The sequence below is a fragment of the Carica papaya genome, chromosome 5 (assembly GCF_054855325.1).
Source record: "Carica papaya isolate Zhongbai chromosome 5, ASM5485532v1, whole genome shotgun sequence".
Classification (NCBI taxonomy): Eukaryota; Viridiplantae; Streptophyta; class Magnoliopsida; order Brassicales; family Caricaceae; genus Carica; species Carica papaya.
The window spans coordinates 5,972,656-5,992,224 of NC_142313.1; the positions used below are offsets into that span (position 1 = coordinate 5,972,656).

At 34.2% G+C, this 19,569-nt stretch overlaps 1 protein-coding gene across 2 annotated transcripts in view; it reads left to right on the forward strand.

Moving 5' to 3' along the window:
• Positions 1–18,927, forward strand: part of LOC110819506 (ALBINO3-like protein 2, chloroplastic) — a 30,145-nt gene extending 11,218 nt beyond the window's left edge. For both annotated transcript variants that reach the window (XM_088220222.1, XM_088220223.1), the window contains 10 exons: positions 6,993–7,094; positions 8,882–8,941; positions 9,130–9,195; positions 11,788–11,835; positions 12,839–13,015; positions 13,106–13,161; positions 13,255–13,372; positions 14,647–14,736; positions 18,062–18,171; positions 18,512–18,927. In XM_088220222.1, the coding sequence (XP_088076348.1) occupies positions 6,993–7,094; positions 8,882–8,941; positions 9,130–9,195; positions 11,788–11,835; positions 12,839–13,015; positions 13,106–13,161; positions 13,255–13,372; positions 14,647–14,736; positions 18,062–18,171; positions 18,512–18,668 (984 nt within the window). In that variant the 3' untranslated portion in view covers positions 18,669–18,927. The remainder of the gene's footprint in view (positions 1–6,992; positions 7,095–8,881; positions 8,942–9,129; positions 9,196–11,787; positions 11,836–12,838; positions 13,016–13,105; positions 13,162–13,254; positions 13,373–14,646; positions 14,737–18,061; positions 18,172–18,511) is intronic.
• Positions 18,928–19,569: the final 642 nt, after the last annotated feature.

Here is a 19,569-nt window from a genome sequence, read left to right on the forward strand (position 1 = left end):
TGAGGTGGTGGTAGAGGGTCATCTTCTGAGTTTTGAGGTAATGGAGAATGGTCGTTTTCTGGTGGTGATGATGGTAAGGTTATGTCAAGAACAAATTGGTCTTGGTCGTTATCCTCTGGTATGGTCTTTCCCTGAAGATAAAGTTGACTGTACGACTTAATTTCAACAAATGTAACATCCATAGAAAAAAATTTTTAGTGGAGATGATAATATTTGTAACCCTTTTGGGTTGAGGAGTATCTTACAAAAACATATTTGAGAATTCATTTTTCTCATTGATGTTGATGTATGTGGACAAAAGTTACACAACCAAATATTCTAGGACAAGTTGATTTGTGATGCTAACCTCTAGGTATAATTTGAAAATATCACACAACCTCCACTTGCCTTTTTCTTTCAGCTCTTATGTCGTCACCATCATCATCATCAACTCACGCATCGAAATCATAATCACTCGAGATTGTTGTGCTCCATGCCACCGCCATTGCTCTATTTCTGAACCTTTTCAATTGTGGTGTCTAAATTGTAGTTATATCACTGTCATCTTTGTTGCCATTTCTTTTTCCTTTTCCTGCTTGGAGGCTCTATTTCTCCTTACAAGCCGAAGGGAAGAAAGAACAATCCCTTAAGCATGTTGTTTGGGTCATCTCCCATTTGGGGTTTTGATATTGGCATAGTTGTTGGTGTAGAAGAGAAATTGGCTTGGCTTGTCTTCAACATGAGCCTTGTGATTTAGGCCATTCTTATTTTCAATTTTCAATCAAAGTTAAAAAGCTGATGGACCATTCTTTTAATTGAATTTATGGAAATATGAGATTATGATTAAGTGCCAAGATTAGTGGGATTCAGATTATGAAAATATGAGATTATGAAAATATGAGATTACGATTAAATGCCGAGATTATTGGGATTTAATTAGGATCAATTTATAATTTTAAGTAAGAGAGAATATCTCTTAATTAGTTGTTGTTTCCTTCTATAGTATCTAGAGATATTAACTGCATGATAAGAATTCAACTTGTATATATACCTTCATTCTGTATCCAAAATTTACACAAAAAATAAATAATATTTTTACATGGTATGAGAGTTGTAGATCTTAACTACTGGGAAAAAAAAAGAGGAAGGGAAGAAATTTTCTCTCATTCATGGCAAGTAGAACGGAAGGTTCAATCCCGGAGGTAACCTCCAAACCTGAAGCAGTCCACTCTGGCAGTATTAACATCACAGAAGGCATCATTCTTATCATAATTGGTCATAAACTCAATGGTTAGAATTTTATTCAATGGGCACAGCCTATCCGGTTATTCATCTGTGGTAAAGGCAAATAAGAGTACCTTATGGGAGTCGTTGCTCAGCCGAAAGAAGATAATCTAGGACACCGAACCTGGAAACTTGAAAATAGTATGGTGATATCTTGGTTAATTAATTTTATGATCAATGACATAGGAGAAAATTTTATGTATTATGGCATGACAAAGGAGATATGGGATGCAGCCGGAGAGACCTACTCCAACATCGACAATACATCTGTGATTCGAAATCAAGAACATTCTCCATGACCTTTGGCAAGGAGATTCAACTGTTACTAAATATTTCAACATCCTTACAAGGTATTGGCAACAACTTGATGTTTATGAAGAAGTGGTGTGGACGTGTCTCGAAGATCAACTCTTGTACAAGAAGATCATTGAAAAGGAACGTATCTACAAATTCTTACTTGGCCTTAATAAGAATCTGGATAAGGTACGTAAAAGAATTTCAAGCATTAAGTCATTACCTAGTGTTAGAGAAGTGTTTTCTGAAATTCGCAGAGAAAAAAGCAGACAAAAAGTCATGTTGAGAATATAAAACTCTTCAAAAAATTTTGAGAACTCAACTCTGACTGCACAAGGAACTCATTTCAACAATAACAACAATCAAATTAAGAAGAATCGTCCATGGTGTGACCATTGCAAGAAACCTGGACATACAAAGGAGACTTGTTGGTATCTACACGGTAAACCTCCCGATTGGAAACTTTCTCAATCATAGCAAAACTGAGGAGATCGAGACTACACCACTATAGCCGAAGAAGACAAACCTAGCACAGCTCAAGTGGTACTGCAGTAGGCACAAATTCTCGTCCATTTAGCAAAGAACAACTAGAAGCACTGCAGAAAATGTTCCAATAGATTCTGCAATCGTCCGGAGCAACCAGTGGTACTGCATATGTAGCCCAGAAAGGTATTTTTTCTCATGTCCTCAACATTAGATAGGAAAATCACATTACATGGATAGGGGATTCTAGAGCGTCAAACCACATGATTGGAAACCTCATGGTTTGTCATGAATATACACCCTTCCGTAGTAATTCCTCTGTTCGAATTGTTGATGGAACCCTTTAAAGGGTAGTTGATACAAGCTCTATTATTATTTCCAAGGATATTACCCTTCACTCTGTACTCTATATACCGAAATTGGATTGCAACTTGTTGTCTATAAGAAGATTAACGCATGATCTTAACTGTTACTAAATTTCTTTCACACATATGTGAATTTCAAGACTTGAATTCTGGGAAGATGATTTGCAATGCTGAAGTGTGTGCTGGACTTTATCTGTTGAGAGCTGAGGAGATTCAAAAACTACCAATAAAGACTGTTTGTTTAGTTGACAGCTTTAGCACCCAACCAGATAGTACTGTTATGTTATGACACTATCAATTAGGCCACCCAAACTTCTTATATCCTGAAAAATTATATCCATCATTGTTCAATAATAGTTCTAGAAAATTTCAATGCGAAATATGTTAGTTGTCCAAATACACTTGCAATTCGTATTTCATTCAACCTTACAAATTATCTAATTCATTTTCTTTGGTATACAGTGATGTTTGGGGAGCCTCCAAAATCAACAACATTGTCGGTTTTAGGTGGTTTGTCACCTTTGTTGATGACCATACATGAGTGACTTGAGTATTCTTCATGAAGGAAAAATCAGAAGTAAAGGAAATATTTGAAAATTTTAATAAGATGGTTCAGACGCAATTCCAGGCAAAAATTCAAGTCTTTCGAATAGACAATGCTAGAGAATACCATCACCACATGCTCGGGTCATATTTGTTTGAAAATAGTATCATACATCAAAGCTCATGCATTGATACTCCATAGCGAAATGGAGTTGCAGAAAGGAAAAATAAACATTTAATGGAAGTGGTAAGGTTACTCGTGATAGCTTCAAACGTACCAAAACAATTTTGAGGTGAAGCAGTACTTACAACTACTTATTTGATCAGCCAAATGCCTCCAGAATCCTCAAATTCAAAACTCCATCTCAAGTCTTTCTCACTATATGTCCAATCTATTCGAATGATCTCATCTATCTCAGTTAAGGTATTCGGGTGTATTGCATTTGTTTGCATCCATAAGTCCCAACGTAGTAAACTCGATCCAAAAGCTTCCAAATGCATCTTTTTAGGTTACTTATCAAACCAAAATGGATACAAATGCTACTCTCCTACAACTAAGAAATTTTACGCCTCCATGGATGTCACCTTCTTCGAAAATCAACTCTTCTATCTCAAAAAAGCAATTCAAGGGGAGAACTAGTCCACCGATGAATTCTATTTTTGGGAAGCCGAAACCAACACCACCTCTCCTTCGAGCTTATCCCTGCCTCCACAAACAACTACTACTCTTCCTATCTTTGAAAATCCTAAAAAACAATTTCCATCCTATCACTGCCGAATCAGCTATAAAAGACACTAAAGAGGTAATGGTCTATTCAAGGAGAAAATATAAAGAAAATGCCAAAAAACCTCCTCAAAAGGAGCAAGAGGACAACACACCACCTGAGCAAAACTGAGAATTAGACCGAGATTCAAGCAACTTGGACTCACAACAAGATAACATGATTCATAATCTAGACTCCAGTAATGACTCGGATGATCTTTATCAACCTATTACTTTAAGAAAATGGGTAAGATCTTGCACTATGCATCCAATCAGCAATCATGTGTATTATGAAAAATTTTCGCAAAATTTTCAGGCATTCATTACTTCCCTCGAAGATGATCGTATCCCATCCAACATCCAAGAAGCACTTCAACAACCTGAACGGAAATCTACTATCAAGGAAGAAGTACAAGCCTTGGAAAAAAAATGAGACATGGGAATTCTTAGAACTGTCAAAGGATAAGAGACCAACAAGGATGCAAATGGATATTCACCGTAAAACATTATCCGGATGGAAGCATAAACAGGTACAAGGCATGACTACTAGCTAAGGAGTTCACTCAATCATATTGGATTGATTATGGAGAAACATTTGCATCAGTAACAAAACTCAACTCCATCAGACTGTTATTATCAGTGCCAGTAAACTTGTATTGGAATCTACACCGATGTCGAAAATGCATTCCTAAACAGAGAACTAGAAGAGGAAGTCTACATGAAAATTTCACTGGGCATGGAAACACTAGAAAATGCAAGAAAAGTGTGCAAGTTGAAAAAGTCTCTATGCAGCCTAAAACAGTCACCTAGGGTCAGGTTTGATCGACTAATTAGAATTGTAAAAAAGCATGGATTCACCCAATGCCAAGCAGATCGTACACTGTTTATAAAGCATTTCGAGGAAGGTAAATTAGCTTTATTCAATGTTTATGTTGATCATATTATAATAACAGAAAACGATGAAGAAGGGATAGAGAGTCTCAAGAAACTGCTAGTAAGAGAATTTGAAAACAAAGACCTTAGACAATTCATATACTTTCTCGACACGAAAGTTGGCCGAACCAAATAGGGAATTGTGGTCACACAAAGGAAATATGTCCTTGATCTGCTCCAAGAAACTGGAATGCTAGGATGTAAGCCAATAGACACGCTTATGGACCCTATGGGTAAGATTAATGAAGATACTGAAAGTTTTCCAACTGATAAAGACAAGTATCAAAGATTAGTGAGAAAGTTGATCTACTTAACTCACACAAGACCTGATATTGGTTTCTCTGTTAGCATGGTAAGTCGCTATATGAACAATCCAACTGAGAGACACATGAAGGCTTTATACAGAATTTTACAATATCTCAACAAAAGTTCGGGTAGAGCACTTTACTTTAAGAAAATCTTAAATAGGGAAGTTAAGGTATTCACTGATGCGGATTGGGCAAGATCCTTAACTGATCGAAGATCAACTACCGTATATTGTTCTTATGTGGGGGAACTTGGTAACTTCGAGAAGCAAAAAGCAGTTCGTAGTGGCAAGAAGTAGTGCAGAGGTAGAATTCAGGGCAATGGCTCATGTAATATGTGAAGGAATATGGCTCCAAAGAATACTCAAAAAACTTGGAATTACATTAAATCCACTACGACAATTTTATATGATAATAAGGCTGCCATAAGTATTGGAAAGAATCCTATTCAACACGACCAAACGAAATATGTGAAGATAGACTACCACCTCATCAAAGAAAAGATTGAAGGAGGAACAATCAGACTTATGTATACCCCATCTTGCCGCCAAACAACAGATATTTTGACAAAAGCACTTCCAAAAGCAAGTTACGAGAATATGAAGAGCAAGTTGGGACTGTTAGACATCTACCACCCAACTTGAATGGGAGTGTGGAAATATGAGATTATGATTAAGCGTCTAGATTAATGGGATTCAGATTATGAAAATACGAGATTACGATTAAATGCTAAGATTAGTGGAATTCAATTAGGATCAATTTCTAATTTTAAGGAAGAGAGAATATCACTTAATTAGTTGTTATTTCCTTCTTTAGTATCTAGAGATATTGATTGCATGATTTGCGACTACAATTCTAGACCTAAGCCCTGAAAAATCCTAATTTTCATAAAATTTACTTTCCATTTTTTCCAATTTTCAGATTCTTCGATGCATGAACATTACTGCAAAAGTTTCCTTTGTTTTTAGTTTTTCACTTTTTTAATTACTTTAAAATTCAAAATTAATGTATCTTAGTCAAATTTTCTGTGTTAAACTATTTTTTTGAAGTTTCCAAATATGGCCATAGCATTTTCAGCCTTTCCTGTTATTATTTGGACAGAAACTGGGTGTTTAAAACATGTGCAAAATATCAAAAACCAAATTTTAATGCGAAAAATATTAGCATTTTCAGTTTTTTCTGTTATTATTTGGATGGAAACTGAGCTTCTGAAACATGCGCAAAGTGTCAGAACCCAAATTGCAAGAAGAAAAATATTATGGATCAAGTTGTAATAAGTACTAAACTTTGAGAACTAGTTTAGCAATTGTCATTATTATTATTTCAGTGTTTGCATTGATATGCCCATTTGCAGAGATACTTTAACGTTCAGACATACTGCATCTTAAGGAGTCTTCTTTTTTTTTTCAATAACTGGAAGAGAGAGAGAGAGAGAGAGAGAGAGAGAGAGAGAGAGAGAGAGAGAGAGAGAGAGAGAGAGAGAGAGAGACTCTACTTCTCAAAAAAATTTCAGTCTTTTTTGAATGCTGATGTATTTTTAACCATACCAATCTCAACTTTTGTTAGTTAACCTAAGGCCAGTTCTGACAATTAGAATGTTAAGAAATTGGTGGTAAGTGTTTTGTATGTGATGATCGCATTGATGCAGATTTTTGTTTTGCTTGTAATGATGTCAACTGTTCTATTACTTTTCTCAGTGTAGGTTCAAATATTTTTATTTATTTATTTTTGGTGAAACTCATTGGGAATAACAGTACCACATTTATAATCTTAAAAGGAAACATTTGAGAAATAATAAAAGGAGTCATTTTTAATTACTTTTAATGCTTTGAGCTAATGTTATTAGTGAGGGATGGAAATTTACTGGCTTCTATTCAATACTCCAGTTCCGATTGGTTTGAATGTGATGTTATGGTGTTTAATATGTTGCACATGTTTGGCAATATGATGTGTTCTTATTATTATTTTTCTTCTTTTTATTTGCATTTGGAATTTCTCGGAGGAGTTTAGTCAAACCTGAAATTTCTGTATTATTAATTACAGGGCGGTGCTTTATGGTTCCAGAATTTGACAGAATTTCCTCATGGTGTTTTAGGGCCTATCTTTCCACTGATGATTGCTTGTTTGCATTACACTAATGTTCAGGTATTTGATTGTCTATCCTTTTCTTAGAATAAGTGTAAATCTCCGACTCTCCTTCCCCTCCCCCCTAAAACCGTTTGTAGCATTAGAAACTTAAACAAAGATTTCTTTGAGTCTGTAGACTGTTTATGTTGCCATTTTATATTATGCTTTTGATTATTATTGAGTAAAATAGAGAGAAAAGATTTCTGTTTATTATGAACAACATTCAAGTTATTTTTACAGCATGTATATTTTAAAAGGAGAACATGACTTTCCTAAGACATGCCTGAATATGGAATCCCATTGATCTAAGAAATCTACAGATTTTCGTCAAATAAGGAAAATAAAGATTTTGTGCTAATTAGGTTGAATATGCAGCTTTTCAACAGTTACTTTTTCCACATGTAGCTGACAACAATTTCTTTCTCCACATTTCCTTTCAAGTTGGTGAATATGGATCTATCTTTCCTACTGCCAACAGTACTCCGTAACACTTGTGTTACTTAGTCCTTTTGTAAAGCATATACAAGCTGACCTCCAGTTGGAACATAAAATGTTTATCAACCTCAATAAGTTTTGTCTGATTGTGTTGTGCTGAATTATGTACGATATGTATTGCTGATTTATTACTGCAGTACAACCTCATTGGACCTCTGTCTTATCTTCAATTCATCAAGAACAATTTTTAACCATAGCAACTCAAAGTCCGTAGCGCCGTAGATAAGAATTCTGCTTCTGTGCTCGATCTAGCCACAACATTCTGCATCTTATTCCTCCATGTTACTAGATTACCGTCCAAAATTGTACAATACCCCAAAGTAGACCTTTTATCAAGTAGTTAACCTACATAATCAGCATCAATATATGCTTCAAGTACTAATTTATCACTTCTTTTCAAGAGAATCCCTTTTCCTGGGCTTCCTTTCAAATAGTCCAGGATTATATAAGCTGCATGCAATTGTACTTCCATGGGGTTCATGCATAAACTAACTTATCACATTGATTGAATATGCTATATCTATTCTTGTATTCGATAAATAAATGAGTTTCTCAACTAGATGTTGGTACATCTCTCAACAGTAAGCACTTCACTAGCTTTACCGAGTTTATGTTAGGATCTGTAGTAATTGTAGCCAGCTTATTAGCTAGTCTTCCTTTTGTTTTAGGAGATCAGCAAAATATTTCTATTAGGAAATGAAGATCCTCTATTTGGAATGAGCTACCTCAATATCTAGAAAATACTTTTGCCTTCTTAACTCCTTTATTTCTAACTCACTAACTAAATGTTCCTTCATCACCCACATTTCTATTGCTAGTTTCAATTATATTATAGCAATTTACTAAATTAGTCCCCAAAATTTAGCACTTATTACAGTTTGGTCGTCAAATTTTTTTATTGTTACAATTTGGTACCTAATGTTTTGCATGTGTTTCAAAAGTCTAGTTTCTATCTATTTCCTAACATAAGAAACTTGAAATGGTAGACAAATTTTAGATGCTTTACAAAATAGCTTTCTTTGAATTTTAAAAAACTAAAAATTAGAAAAAAATTGTTAATCAACACCAATCTCTCTCTCACCCTTTCATATCTTCTTTTTATGTTTTATAATATTCTCATATTTCATTTGACATGTGTAATATTAAAATTTGATGTCTGTGATACTATTAATTCTCTGCATAGTAGTTATTGGCTGCAGAAGTAATTTGTGTTTCAACTAAAAACTTAGCTAAACATATCTCACTTTCAATGGGTATTTGACATCTAATTCAAATTTAATCGATCTGCTGACTTGAGCATTTGTATTCAGATTTCTTTTAGGACATCTTCAATTCCGAAAGATACTGGTCTCTTTGGCTTATTAGCAAAGGTTAGTACTTGTTTTTACATTTGGTTCGAGTTCTTTGATTGGCTTGACTATGTTTCATTGACATTGACTGGTAAAGATGTTGCACACTTTTTTGTTTTTGTTTCCTCCTGCAGTTTTTGTCTCCCCTTTTGTGTTTGGCATAGTATCATATTTCTCTCTAGTAACTGGAATTATCTTCCTTTTTGCAGTACTACAAATTCTATCTGGATCTTCTGACACTACCTTTAATCTTCATTTGCTACTGTATTCCTCAGGTTATTTAATATTCTACCCAACACACCCATCTCCAATTTCATAGTTAATTTACATTATTTCATACTAGATAATTTTCCCACTAAGAATCATTCCGGGAATGATTTCAAATAATGGGTTGAGATTCTCATTGGAATTCATTTATCTTCTTATACAGAAACAATATTCAATGAGTTGTATGTTATCATTATGTCAACATTTTTTGTATGGAAAAAAGAAGATACTCAAATCCTCCTAACAACCAAGGAAAAAAAACAAAAAAACGTAGAATTAATAAAGGGGGCAGATGTCATATAGAATAGTCTCTTGATTTTTGTGCATAAAAGACTATGCAAATCATCCTAGCCCAAATAAAATCTGTAAAATTGACTTGTTTGGAGATCTTGACTTTTGGCTCCAATTACAAAAAAAAAAAACAACCAGCAAAAAAGGGACCCCTCCATAACATTTTATGCTTATTATTCTTCAAACAACCCCTTATATAGTGAGAGAGAAACACATCGCGACAAACTTCCCAAAAGAATGTAGAAAGCTTATTTGATAGCTGTATAGCGACCTCTAGATGCAAAAACAAATAGTTATCCCCTTCATCTCTCAGGGGAGTGGGACTAAGAAAGAAGCTATGATACTTCCAAGATGAGCTTTCTTCATTGGTTTATGGGTGTTGTTGAAGTGTAATGCTAGATTTTGCAAGGATTGCTGTTTCTCTTCGTTTTTAATTGGAATGAAATGGTTTTCTTTGCTTCTTTCTGGGCCAAGTGTCATGGATTCTTCAGATATTTTCAAAAGGACTGGCTGCGGCTTTGTTTTAATTTTGTGTTATTTTTCATTTTTCGTTCCTTTTGTTGGCTTAAGGATTTCTTGATCTCTGTTTTTTTTTTTTTTTTTGCCTTTTTTTTTCTCTCTAATAATGTTTCTTCCTTTTTTCTTACATTAAAGAAGCAAATGGCTATCTGCCTCTAAAGCTTGAGAGCACATTGCACAATTATTGGAGAAGTAGCTATATTTGGCTGATATATTAAAAGCAAATTATTAGCATTGATCAACTACTGTCCAAATAAAGACACTAAGCCTAGAGAGGATGTTCTTCTGTATAAAAGAAGTGATAAAGAACATGTATGTAGAAGAGGAATGTTGATTGAAAAAGATGAAAAAAGCTTTGCTAGAAACTGAATTGTGATATCTAGAGATCTTCTGGAGATGTCTATTTGATGTCCAAAAACTGCTCAACAACAGTTGGACAAGTGGCGAATGTTGGGGTGAACCAGAAAAATTTTGTAGAGCTGCATCTAAATGTTAGTTAGGTAAGTGTCCTGTAGTAAAGAAAGTAGTTATAAACACTATAGACCATCCTCATGGAGGTGGTGAAGGGATGACTCCAATTGGTAGGAAAAAACCTGCAACCCCCTGGGGCTATCCTGCACTTGGAAGAAGTAGAAAAAAGAATAAATATAGTGATAGTTTGATTTTTCATTAGGTTCAATTGTCAGGTCTTATCAAAGTTTAGAAAGGTTTGGCCTATACTTCTTATAGGAAAGACAAGCTCAAGTAGACTTTGTCCTCCTATTTCTTTTTTTCTTTTTTTTTTTTTTGAGGGGGGGGAGGCTACCGTTGTTTGTGTAAAATGGTATGAGGATAGAGCTAATTGCAATTCAAAATGTCTTAACCCTCTACACGCTGGCCTCCAGTACTAAGCATATGATCCCTAAAATACAATTCTTGGATTTATTTACAAGTAGCACTATGTTCAATTCAGTTCTAAGACATAGATATCTACCAAATCTACTAGTTCATGTGCATCGAAGAGGCAAATTTACGAAATTGTTCTTAGTTCCTTTGATAAAAATGGCCATTTAACTTTAGCTCTCTTCTTAAGGGTATTGGTTTTTAGAATATGTCCCTAAAAGGCCATAAATCAATGAAACCAATCTTGGGGTGTTCCCTTTTCCAAATGGCTTGTAACTTGATGAGTTCCATGTAACACTTGTAAGGAGAAAATAGATCTGGGAACCAATTCCAATGAGATTGAAGAGAAGAGTTCCAACTAACAATTGGCAATTGTACCTATTAACATCGATTAATAAATTAATCTCTTGGAATGTTAGAGGTATCAACAATATTGCCGAGAGAACTATGATTAAAGAGGCGTCAAATTAATGGGACTTTGATATGTTCTGTTACAAGAAACTAAAGTGGATAACATACACTTATTTTGATGTGGATTTATTGGCATCTGGTCTAGAAGCTTTTTGTTAGTTGATAGCAGAAGCACGGGGTAGAAGCTTAGTTAAATGGGCTTGAATTTAGATAACATACAGTTATTTTGGTAATTTATGCAACTCAAAATTGAATGAGATTTATTATCCTTTATTTTCTCTCTATTGATAGGAAAAGAAGAAGTATTGTTGAAAGTCATTAAGATCTATGGTGAAATTTTTAGTATCTTCCTCTTATCTACATGTTAATGATCTTTTTTCCAAATTGCTCCTTTGTTTCCTTTGTGCCGAAAGTTTTTTGTTTAATTTGACAACAAAGTTCCTCTTAGTTTCTCCTTGTTTGGAATCTTGAGATTTCTATTGGATTTTTTTTCGCAGGGAAGTCTTGTCTACTGGATTACAAACAGTTCATTGAGTTGCATACAGGTTGATTCTTTTTCTTTGAAAAAACTCATACCTCTATATTGGATGTTTGAATGGCTATATTTTGGTTGGCTGCCAATCCAAGGATAACTTAAGTTTCATAATCACAATGACTAGGTTATCACAATCACAGGGTTGTTGAGCACTCAAACAAGAGTATTGCTAAGGTTCATTATAAGAAGTCCAAAAATAATGTTGAATTTATTTATAAAATGTCGATATAGCCTAATATGTTTAGAATCTTTAAATAGGAAAGTAATGACAAAATAACTAAATAAGAAATTAAAAAAAAAAGAAATAAAATATTAACCAAATATAATAACAAAAGAAAATATATGAAAATATAGTAGTTCTCTTAGTGCTCCTATGATAGTGAGAACTATGCTAGATGAGATGGTCCCACATCATTCTCCCGCTCTTAAAAAAACTTGACTCCAACATGAACTTTTGAGATCATAATCAAATAGGTGAGAATCCATTACAAGAAATTACTCTTTACTTGCCCATGAAGCATTTGAATTCCAACTGCTGTTCATCTCATAAGTCATTGATAGAAATCTCCACCAAGTGAATTAATATACTTAATATATCCATTAACCAAAATGTCCCTTGTAATGTACGTTGGCAGTGAAGAAAATGTTTGAGTGTTAAGAACCTAAAGTTATGCAAAACAATAGGTAGGAGACTCAAATTTGCCCCAGTTAGGAAAAAATCCTCTATTGAAATTTTGAAAGAAAAATATTCTCATGATGAGTTAAATCAAGTAAATAAACATTAGGGTAGGGCTTTCTCATGATGAAAGTCGTAATAGGTTTTACCTTTTGAATCAAATAAAAGGTTACTCTGTTCCATTTTATTGTTATCAATTTGAAAATATCAGTTAGGTTATTTATTTATTTTTTCAACTTTTTTACTTTAGTTAAGGAGACTTGTCCTTGAGGATTTTCAAATGCTTCAAATATAAATATCATCTCATTGTCTCGCATGATGGTATCTAACTTTGTAGCAATTATCTCTCAAACACCCTGCTGTACGTGCAAAATTGGGCTTACCAATTAATAGTACTCCAAGAGCAGCTGCGAAGTCTGAAGAAGTGGTTACAGCTGAAATAAGATCTTCAGGTTCACCCTCAAAGGGGCGCAGGATTCCTGTAAAAGACCTAAGCCCTAAAGAACTGCTTGGTGTAAGTTGCTAAGCAGCAATTGGATACTTGTCTTGTTTGTTAAGCATGCATTCTGTTTATTGAGTTCATCATAGTTGGTCTTGTTGACAGCTCTCAGTGATACACTTATCAAAAGGGGACAAAGAAAGAGCAATTCCTTTGCTACAGTAACTTTTCTAAAATTTCTCAAATAAGTATTTTCTTATAGACAAGAGCTTTATCCATGACTGTTATACTAAATAATCAACATTTATGTTCAGATTGGCTCTTGACAAAGATCCTGGATGCGTAAGAGCTATGGTCATAATGGGACAGACTCTTTTCCAGCAAGGACTACTGGCAGAGGCTGCTGAATGTTTGGAGCGTGCTATTTCCAAGGTTTGTCAAGATTAGTAACTTCTCATTGTTTGCCACCAAGTCTTCAGCCTATTTTGATCTAGAGTATGTTTGCTGCATTATCACAAGAACATGGTTTTGTGATGATTGCCAAAGCTATGGGGAGCATAAAAAATAGGATATTTAACTTAATAGTAGAAGACAACTGAAAAAAAGTACTTAATATTTCTTTATCCAACCTTATGCCTAAATGGTGTTTATTTCAAGCTTTTGGATTGATGTGGCGGCACCACAAATCCCACCATTTCTCTTCCCAGCTTAATTTACGCCTGCAAGGTACTTTATATCACTAGTTTCAGAGTATTACATCGTTTTATGAAAATTGCTAAAAATATGTTCACCTAAAAAAGTGGACCTTAATACTCATTTTGAAGGTAAGGATAGGGCTTTCATGTAGATTAGCATTTCTTCTGGTACTGAATTTGATTTCTGATGGAAGAAGGCAGGATAAGTTGTTTAATGATCTTATGAGTCTATATATCATCTTATCCTCTGAATTCTTTTTATGCACCAAAATATAAGTGATGCAGAACAAAAAGATTCTAAAATGACATGTTTCAACATTAAAAGATATTTATATAATATAATATTTATTTATTATTCATGCTATTTAGCATATTTAGGAACTAATATGTATGGGATTATTATGATATGAGTTATTATTTTCTACTTAGTGGGATCATATTTAGTTATTCTCTATTATAAACTCTTTAATAAGTAGTTAATACTAATGTAAACTTGTGCTTATAACAACAAAGGTAAGTATTACTGTTTTAACCATTAGATTATAAATTTTGAAAAAACTATCCCTTTAAATATCAATATCTAACAATTAAAAAGGTAATCCTTACTATTAATATTGTAAGCTCGAGTTTACTATATTATTTTTTTAATTAATCAATCTAATTTTTTATTTTAGTGGATTTTCTAGGGTAACTTAAGTTTTCCTATTTTGATTATGTCTGGTGCCTACCTAGGATACTATAGCTCCATTGTTATTTAGACTATTATGATTCTTATACAATACTATGCAGATGTTGATTGATTGTTGATATTTGAGATCTCTAGCCTTATTTTTTTGTGGTTAATTCTACCTAGGTATTGAGTTCAAGCTCCCTTTTCTCCTACTTAGGACTTCTTCATTTCTGTCATCTTACGTTTCTATCTTTGTTACTCTTGTAGTCCCTTTTACGACAGTGATTCTTCATGGTTTTGTTTTGTTACTAAGTAGAAATTGTTCTCTGAGCTGTTTCCAGCTATTCCTTTTTGGCCATCCGGCTGAAGTTGAAGATGTGGATCTTTTAATTCAGGCATCTCAATGGGCTGGTGTTGCCTTATATAAGCAGGTGAAGCCTACTTTTACTTTTCATTTCTAAGCTTAAGAAGAACAGGCATGGACATATAGATTTTGTGAAGTAACCTTAGACCTTTGCTTTTGTTGCACTCCTTCCGCATCTTTTATTTTATTTATTTATAGATTTTTTTTTTTGAATAAAAGTTAGAATAGTAATAAAAAGGTATTAAGGGGGTACCGTCCATTTACAAAAAGATTTTACATATTAATGAGCATATCAACAACTAACCTAATACCTTCTAAGGATAATAAATTACGATCCAAAAGTATGGAGGCAAAATAAGATACCATCTATCTCTAATATTTACAAGAGTATCTTCTATATTTTCAAAAGTACGATTGTTTTTCTCTTTCCATAAAATTCAAAAAATAGTAAGGGGAATAAGGCAAGCAGCTTTGTTATAAGATAATAAACCTTCCCATGCCAAAGCTCATTATAAATAGAACCTGCCATTGCCCAATTTATACCCATCAAGCTGTAAATGATGGACCATAAGTTTGTAGAGAAAGGGCACCATAAAAGGATATGGTTACAGCTCTCAGCATTGCATTTGCAGAGGAAACACCGGTTGACCAAAGTTCTGCCTCTTTTCATCAAATTATTTATTTATAGATACAGTTGTATGTTTATATGTTGTTTGATTTTTGTTTTCTCAGTTTTGTAAGAAATCAAATTTTAGGAAGGGAAGTACTTAATTTAGGGTTTGAACTGAAAAGAAATTTGGTAACTGGAGACGTAGAATGGAAAAGTCATAACATTGATGGTGGACATGCTGCCTTGCCCGAGTTTGTGTAACATCTCGAGTTCGAACCTATTGCCCTAATGTATTTTGTGTGCCATCTTTCTCTTTTTAATTTCTGTGGGGGATATCTTAACCTCTTTTTTTTTTTAAATAAAAATAATATCTATTCATAGACACCAAGGGGATGCAAACTCGTATATAAAGGTATTTACATATCTAGGAAAATATCAATCAGGTCCCTAAGTTCCTCACAAGAATAAAGAGAATTACCACCCTTAATAAAAAAAACTAGGGGTTGAAACCATGTATTATTAAGACTACCAAATTAGCTTCTATGTCCTCAAAAGCTCTTCCATTTCTTTCTTTTCAATCCGCCCAGAAGTAATCTAGGGAATAAAACTTGGAAGGTTCTGCACTTTACTGATCCCCTTCCATGCCAAATCTCATCCCTCAGTATACTAGTCATCACGCAATTATTACCCAGGAGAATATAAGCAAGAGTCCACAATCTATAAACGAACAGACATCACAAGAGGATATAATTATGCAATTCTGCATCTCTCTTGCACAAAAAGCAGCAACCATTAACCAAAATTTTGCTCCTCCTAATCAACTTGTCAAAGGTGAATTGCATTCTCTAACTGCCTCTCTAAGTAAAAAAAGCCACTTTGAGCGAAGCTTTAACTTCTCAATTCTGCTTAAAAGGGAAATCAGTGCACATTTCCTCTCTCTTGGCGAAGTAGTAATAGAAGGATTTAATGAAGAAAATCTCCTAGCATTGAGCCTCCAAATGGGGTTATCCTTAGCCCATTAGGAATACATCTGGAGAGGGCAAGAAGAAAAGTCTCATACTCATTGATATTCCAGTCATTAAGATTCCTTGTGACCTCCACGAACCACGCAAGATGTCTTGAAGAAACACGAAAAAATGCTCAACTGAGGCCTCTTGTGTCGAGCAATAGCATAGATCTGGGAATGCACCCCGCAATCTAGCCACTCAACATGCCATGCACCCTACAATCCAAACAGGAAACTCGTGACTGAGACCATTCCTCGAAGAACCATGCACCCTGCAATCCAGCCACTCATCATGCCACAAACTAGCCTTTTCACTTGATCCCACCCTCCACTTAATACAATTCTGGGACTCTTCTCTCCCCATATAAATTTTCTTCCACATTCCAGTGCCATGAGGCCTATACAGGAAACTCGTGAACCATTATCTTCCCTCCGTGCTGAATTTGGTGCAAATCACTCTCTTATAAAAGTTTGTCCTGCTCCTTCATAAACCTCTATAGCACTTCCCCTTGAAGAACCCTAACATCAACCCAAAGCCTCCCCCCAACCCACATTGGACCGGCTGTTTAACTACATCCGGAGCCTCAAGGTTCTACTTCCTTCTCTATCTGAGTCACGTCATAAAAATCTGTGTTAAATAGTTTCCAATTTGTTGGCTACACTTACAAGCATCGTCATCAAAGACATTCAGCAATAAGGATATTGGCAATGGTGCTTTTAATAGGTAAGTCTACCATCCTTAGTAAATTTCTCTTCCACTAATGCAACCATTGTTCAAATCTCACAACCATAGGGTCAAAAATTGAGATCTCCTTATACTTTGCCCTTAGCTATTTGTTAGGAAAGTTAACACATTTATATCCTGAAATGCTAGCCAAGCTACTAGCTAGCCAAACTACTAGAACCTCTTCCATCATCCATTCTCAGTAGTTCAGACTTTGCTAGATTAATTTTAAGACCGGATACTAATTGGAAGCTCAAAAGAACACAACTGATGGTAAGTACAAGTCTGTCAACCAGTTCACAGACAACAATATATCGTCAGTGAAGAATAAATGAGTCACTTCTCCCACGCCCTCACCAACAATATACCCTCAGTTATATATATCAGTGGAATATTGATATATTGTAAATGAAATGTATATCAATTTTTAGAAAATGAAAAATAGAAAATATTTTCATATATCCAATAGAATCTAAAATTCTTACGGAATTTGTTTGCAAATTCACACTTCAACTAGAAAATGATAAAAGTTGACATCATATAGAATATCACATAGAATTTGAAAAGTGCATTCTGATTTCATATATCTGGTATATATTATGATTCCGTGTAGAGTTTTTATCTAAGGTCAAATTTTATTGTTATCCTCTAATAATATTCCATCCAATCAGAGTTAAAATTACTTGAGAACTCGTAATGGATTTTAGAAGATTTCTCGATTTGTTCCAGACATAACCTAAAACTATTGTTGTTTGTTGTTTTATTATTCCCCAGTCAAGTGCACAAACATCACCTCTTTTATTTATCCATGGAGATGGAGCTAGTCTGATTTTTATTCGCAAATCAAAATAGCAGGGACCAAGCAGCTAAATAGCTTGACAAACCATCATTGCTCCCCTTGTTTTAGTCCTTCTATTAGCCTCTTGCTACACTCTCCTTTCTCTATTTCTTGACTGCAAGTTGATAGGGTTGTCTGTGTACTGTGAGCAAGATGAACAGATTTTCGTTACATGCATTTTCATTCTTTGTTGCTTTCCTTATAAAAAATTCAGGGGAAGATTGCAGAAGGACTTGCACACCTGCGAAGAATTGGAAATTTGAAAGAGCCACATGAACCCAAGAGCAAAGCCCATTATTATGATGGATTGATATTGCTGGCTAGGTATGAATCAACATCAGCAATGATTACTGTTACACAGTTGTTTGGTTTTAATTCTCATTTAGTTTATGTTAGCTACTGGCTCTATTTCTCATTTAGTTTTAATACATGTTTAAATAACATATAATCCATCATTCCTGGGGAAAATGAATTTCCTGCATTAAAGAATTCAAGGCAGTTCAGTGTTAGTCGAAATTCAAAAGTTATGTGATAGTTATGCATATTAAGACTCGTATAAAAACTAAAATTAGAAACTAAACAAAAAGTAAATAAGAAATTAACCAAAAGCCAAGCTTAGTTATTATTAAATGCGGATTCTAAGAATCTGCCATTCTGTTTTCAGTGCTCTATACAATGAAGGTTGCAAGGACGAGGCAGTGAAGTATTTGCGTTTGGCTGCTGCTTTTGATCCCGCTTACAATGAGTTACTCGAACAGTGTAAAAATGACAATAACAGTATTGTCAGTGATCTTGTGAGCAGCAGGAGAGCAGACTACTGATGAGTTTTAAAGTCATTGAATTGCATTTCACTAGATGATATAATTTATCTTATTGAAATTATAACTTGAGCTAATTGCATAATACCGGCACGAGAAACACCTTTGAGGCTCTACTGAGCAATAAAGTAGTTAAATACTATTGAGTCTACAGCCAGAATGACAATTGGCGCCAAGTTGGTCATTTGAAGTTGATTATAAACATGTTGGTGCAAAGAAAAATTTTGTATATTGGTTTTTATACAAACCCATGTTTCAACTATTCATCTATTTTTGTTCAGGAGAAACTGGTTATCTATCTACTATAGCTTTTGATGATTCCTTTATCCAAAGGGTACATTACTTATTGTGCAGGTCAGGTAGAAGTACTTCTCCCAAACTCAATTGCAGCTGAATCTAGTTTGGACGTAATAAAATGACCCGTGATATCTTGTCTAGCAGAGGCAATCACAGACTTCCTGCCACTAAAGAGAAACTAATGTGTGATTTGAATATGATAATGGAGGCATATCGGAGGGAAATAGTGAAAAGAGGTATCCAACTAAAACGATTTGGCACAAGTTGCACCTTGTGCTAAAGGAGTCTATCAAGTTGCTCTCATTCGTGGGATAGTCTTTAAGTTGATTTGTACTAACCTCTATGGTATGTAATTAGAATAAATTTAAAAATGCTAAAAAAAAATTTAGATATTTATTTTCTACTCATAAACAATTTATTTTGAATTCTCTGAGTTGAACAAAATTCTGAATTTTAAATGAAATAAATATTTAAATTTGTTCAAAATATGTTCTTTTAAGTTAAATCTATTCTATATTCTCTTTTAATTTTAGATGTAGATACATTGCCAGATTAATTTCAATGACATTAATTTTTAAAAAATAATGATAATATTAGTTTCCTAGTC